Below are 5377 nucleotides of genomic sequence, written 5' to 3'. Positions count from 1 at the left end.
TCTTAATTTTAGAAAACTTGCATGATTATTTCATTTGTATGAAATGATGATGATATGTAATTATTATTTTTGAAAAAAAATTAAATTAATACATTCTTCAATATAATCAATATAATCAAAGAACTAAACACCGTGAAAAGGTGATTTCATTTTTAGTAATTATTGCTTATTCCCCAAATATTTTTGTCACATTCTACTTCAGAATGGTAACCTCTATAAAAATATATGTCCCTATCTTATAAAACTAAATTTCAATTATTTTCAGCATTGAAGTAGGGGAAATGGGACAAAACATTGATGATACTGATGCTAAAGAACAGTCATTTTAACAACACTGACTGCATTGGAATTTGAAGATGATGAAATACTTTCTTCATCCACTTTAACTGCACCAGAAGCTTTGAAATATGATGAAGGGACACAGCAAGGTTGGACTGTCCCAATGCTGGCCGAACAATCATTTTCTATCACTCTAACTGCTTCCGAAGTTAATGATGAAACTTCATCTTCTACTTCAACTGCACCAGAAGCATTAACATAAACACAAAATTCAATGAAAAGTGAAGCATTCAGGAAAAGGTGATGCATTTATTATATTAAGTATATTTCCTTAGTTCCCTGATTGGAAATTACTCTTCACTAAATATCTGAAAAGCAAAAAATTGTCCTAAAATGCACATTAAAATTTGTTTCAACTATTTCAATAAACATGAAGTTTATTGAAACTGAGATATATTTCCGGCCATAAATAGGAAACCCAGTGGCCAAGTCTTGGTTCAATCAATTAAAATTTTAATGGACTAGTTTTATTTTACTATGAATATTATATAAATACTAACTACTTCAGGAAATAAAAATAGACAACCACTGAATAGAGTAAAATATAGATAAGTAATAGAATGTTGGTTTAGATAATAGTTTCTTTAGTTACAATGCTGACATAGTAAATAAATATTTTAACTGAGTTTGAGCTTCATTATAGGGATTCTCGCTGAGTTTATCGTCAATCACAACCCCAAAAATTTGGTATAATTTACTTGATGTTAGTTTCACCAAGTAGCTCATATCTGTAGAATTATTTTTGTTAACGAAATTGACCATTTGAGTTTTTGGGTTTTACCATCATAATTATCTTGATATTTGAGTACCACATACCTATATCTCATACCTCGATATTTCAATTTTCATTTCAGATTTGAAACATCAACCTCTGCCACATCTGGTTTGCTTTTGAAACTAGAAAACATTCCGCCAATGTATGGGAGGTGGGTGATACTTTTAATAAAGTAACTTTTTTATTCTGATGAAATATTGTTGTAGTGCTTTATCTGAAGAAAAATGCAAAGATAATGATGAGAGTACAGATATGCAGGAAACTTTCAGTACACTAACTGTCCGTTCACCACAAATGATATCCAATCCTAGAAAAAGAAAAACTAATTGGTGTAATGAAGGATCTGTTTCGAAAAAAAAGTATGCATAATACATATTTTTTTAATTTAATTATAATTAAACAAGTACTTGGTAGGCTATGATGGTTGGATCATCATTTTTTACTACCTTTCACAGTTTCAATTTTCATAAGGTACATTTTTATAGTGTCTGTGGAGATTCATTTGACTAAGAGAAAATTATTAAGTTTTTTATTCTCACAGAGAGAGAGAAATTTGCCTTTCACTATAGTTTTTTCATAAAAGATTATACATACAAAATGAATCGCACAATGTGGTAGACCTCTCATTTGTATTTTTCCCTAAAGAAGATATGTTTTCAGCATAGTATTTGGAACGGAAATTCAGGAAACATTCTGTTGATTTCTCTAGAGACCATTCGTTTTATTCCTTTCTGTGTGTAGGCTGATTTAAAAAGTAATCAAAGTAATCAAATAATCAAAATTTCAATATTGAAAAATAAATTGATGATCCAATCATAACATTTTCAAATCCAATTTCTTTTCAGAAGTATTCGATATTTTGGGGATCTGGATAGTGACAATATGGAAGATGCCAAGAATAGAAGAAAGTGTTTTCAAATAGCCCGAAACACCATATCAAAGCAAAGAGCCAAAATAAGACAACTACAGCAAAGTAATAGAAGGATGAGTCACAAAATCAAAACGCTCAAATTATTGACCCAGCATCTCAGGAATCATAATATGATATCTGAGAATGCAGAGTGTACTCTGAATGTAAGTTGTGATATATCTTTGATTGACGTTTCAGTTATGTTCATTTTATAGGCATCTTTGTCTGGAGCTTCAAAAGAATTGTTCAACTGGATGCTCAAGAGCCTGGAACACAAAAGTATTCACCTGAATTGAGACAATTTGCTCTTACCCTAAATTTTTATTCAACCAAATCGTATAATTATGTCAGACAAACATTCTTCAAAAGTCTTCCTCATGTGAGAACACTCTCAAAGTGGTATCAGACAGTTGATTGTACTCCAGGATTTCTGAAGGATGCTCTAAATGCCTTGAAGGTTAAAGCAGGTTAAGCTTCTTCCAAAGGAATTAAAATATTGTGCAATCTTGTATTTGATGAGATGGCCATCCGAAAAAGAGTTGAATGGGATGGAAAAAAATTTCATGGATATGTGGATTTTGGCGTCAACCTTGAATCAGACAATTTAGATGAAGCAAAGGAGGCACTTGCTTGTTGCCTTGAATGGATCTTGGAAAATTCCAGTTAGTTATTTCTTTGTTAATGGGCTTACTGGATCTGAAAAGGCTAATTTATTGCAAAATTGCCTTAAATTCATTAATGAAAGTGGTGTTATTGTAACTTCAATTACATTTGATGGAACCCCAACAAATTTTACTGTAGTTAAAATGTTGGGTGTTAGTCTTAATCCATCAAATTTGAAACCTTATTTCATTCATCCTGAAACCAATGAAAAGGTGTATGTGTTTTCAGATCCCAGTCACATGATAAAATTAGTCAGAAACGCTTTTGGTTCAAAACAAGTTCTTAATGTAAGAAGAGTAGAAAAAAGAAAACTAATTTATGGAAAACCAATCAAATGGGATTTTGTAAAGAAACTGAGCGAAATTCAGGAAACAGAACTTAGGAAACAGAACACTTAGCTACAAAACTCAGAAAAAGACACATTGCCTGGGTAAAAGAAAAAATGAAAGTAAAACTTGCAGTGCAGACACTGAGCAACAGTGTTGCAGTCGCCTTAGATTATTTAAATTTGGTCCTAAAATTAGAAGAGTTTTCATTTTCAGAACCCACTTCATTTTTTTGTAGAACTTTTAATAATTTATTTGACACTTTCATTTCTAGAAGTAGATTTACCAAGAAGCCTTATGAGAAACCGCTTTCTCCACAAACAAAAAAGGAATATTTCGATTATATGAACCACTGCAGAGATTATATAAAGAAGCTGATAATTGGAAATGAAAATATTCCTGTTTTGTATTCAACAAGGAAAACTGTTTTTTTGGGCTTTCTCATTTGTATAGAAAGTCTCAAACAATTGTATGAAGAGAGGGTCATAAAAAATAACAATTGAAGTATGTCCTGACATATAAATTGTCCCAAGACCATCTGGAGATCTTTTTCAGTTGTGTTAGAGCTAAGGGGGGATACAATAATAATCCAACAGCCCGCCAATTTGGCAGTATAATGAAAAAAATACTAGTTCACAGTGAAATAAAGGGAAGCAACTGTGCAAATGCAGTAGCTTTGGACTCAACAAATATTTTACATTGCACTAGTTCATGGTTGGTCAGAAATGAGGGAGATAGGGTTGAAGACAAAATTAGAGATTGGAAGAAAACAGATGATCATGATTACATTGCATCAAATGTATAGGATTTAACCTTGTATGTGGATGACGTGGTGGCATATATAGCTGGGTTCGTTGTGAAGAAAATCAAAAAAATTATAAAATGTTCTCACTGTTTACATTTATTAGAGTGTAGTGAAGCCATATCTGGTTTACAGAAAAGAAAAATGTATGGTATTATGGTGAAAGCTTCGCAATTTGTCATAAATGTCTGTAAGGAAGGAGAAAAAAGATTGAGGTTGTTGAAGAATAGTTCAAACATTTTCTGCGAAACTAGGTAATTTAAAAGTTGAAGTAATCATAGAAACTTTCCAAAATATTCAAGGTCATATTTTTGATGTTTTTAAAGACCATTTTTTTGATGATGAACCCCTAAGTAATCACGGTTTCCAATTGTCAAAATTAATATTGGAAAAATATTTTGATTTGAGAATTCACCATGAAACAAGTATATTAGAAAATAAACGAGGAAGTAGAATACGTTCTGTACTAACCAAAACAATTTTGTTTAAAAACCAATAAGGTTTTTGTTTTTGTTTTTTTTTTATTCCGGTTCTGAGGAAAAAGAAAATACTGTATTATTTATAACATTGTGAGAACTGAGGAAAGGAGGTAAGAACTGGTGATTTTGAATTTCTACAGGCTGTATGCCTCCGAGAACACCTTCCGCTAAGGGTGGAATGGTTGGTGATATTTCAGAAGAGCATCATCCATAGAAATACCTATAAAACAGACAAGTCGCCAACCTTTCTGCGGTGCTCCAGAGAAGTGAGCGAGCTTGTAAGTGAAACATTACAGATGAGAGGAATGTCTTTATTTTTACAGAATCTGAAAGTTTCAGTGTGTGTTTAGTACTGCAAAGTAAGGCGATCAAAAATATTTATAATCTCATGCTTTCCAAAAATTTTAACATTGTGCCACAAAACATTTATAGATTTCAAGTATCTTTCTATATACATCAAATTATCTGGCTCTATGGCCAAAACTGGGTATTTTTCAGATGAGTTTACATTTCTAATAAAATAACTTTATAGATCAGAGCATTGGATACAAAGAGGTTCAGAAACAATTAAAAACTGCCGCCATAAGAGTAATTTTTTCCACTTATTCAAAACAACTGTGTATTTTTTTATTATTATTTTTCTCCTTTCGATACTTGTAAATGTACTTATCTGTATAGTAATATCCTGTTCAGTAACATATGTTGATTGTAACTACCTATCTACTCATCTTCTGTATTAGATTTTCTTTTATAACAATGAATGTAATTCCATATATACTCCATCTATGTAGAGGATTTATTAATTTGTATAGAATGTAAATTTTCTTGATTCAATAAAGTGTTCTTTCTCTTGTAAATATAGTTTTTGAAACTAGGTTTATATTATTTCATTATTTGACATATCGCAACAAAAAAAAAGGAAAAAAAATGACAACCGTCATTTCCTATTGAATATTGTCTGTATGCAACTCGAGTGCCTGGTTGCAAAGAAAGAAAAACCGAAACGGGAATCATAATCTTTGTGTGACGTAAGTTAGTTGTTAAGTGAGCAATAACAGATATAACACCAGTTGCACAAGAATA

General features: G+C 31.3%; 1 protein-coding gene across 3 annotated transcripts; it reads left to right on the top strand.

The window, feature by feature from the left end:
- Window positions 1-308: 308 nt before the first annotated feature.
- LOC111510495 (uncharacterized) lies at window positions 309-5169 on the top strand. Of its 3 annotated transcripts, XR_012468088.1 has the most exons (6): window positions 326-579; window positions 1194-1265; window positions 1321-1473; window positions 1960-2188; window positions 2240-2686; window positions 2916-5169. XR_012468088.1 is itself a non-coding variant. In XM_074185468.1 (5 exons), exons 1-5 carry the CDS (start codon window positions 554-556, stop codon window positions 2318-2320), a joined length of 558 nt encoding a protein of 185 aa, XP_074041569.1. In that variant the 5' UTR covers window positions 309-553; the 3' UTR covers window positions 2321-5169. The 3 variants fall into 3 exon arrangements, 2 of the variants coding, with proteins under 2 accessions (XP_074041569.1, XP_023022190.2); XM_074185468.1 differs by having other exon boundaries at window positions 309-579; window positions 1963-2188; window positions 2240-5169; XM_023166422.2 differs by having other exon boundaries at window positions 2240-5169.
- Window positions 5170-5377: the final 208 nt, after the last annotated feature.

This window comes from Leptinotarsa decemlineata, unplaced genomic scaffold (genome assembly GCF_025532065.1).
Source record: "Leptinotarsa decemlineata unplaced genomic scaffold, Ldec_3_MD MMD2_tig00026375_RagTag_RagTag, whole genome shotgun sequence".
NCBI lineage: Eukaryota > Metazoa > Arthropoda > Insecta > Coleoptera > Chrysomelidae > Leptinotarsa > Leptinotarsa decemlineata.
This window is presented reverse-complemented; position numbering and strand designations above follow the sequence as displayed.

Coding starts and splice junctions, on each gene's coding strand:
- LOC111510495 (XM_023166422.2), top strand. CDS start 554: ATGAAAAGTGAAGCATTCAGGAAAAG. Junction 1,474..1,959: donor GGATCTGTTTCGAAAAAAAA/GTATGCATAATA, acceptor ATTTCTTTTCAG/AAGTATTCGATATTTTGGGG. Junction 2,189..2,239: donor ATGCAGAGTGTACTCTGAAT/GTAAGTTGTGAT, acceptor TTCATTTTATAG/GCATCTTTGTCTGGAGCTTC.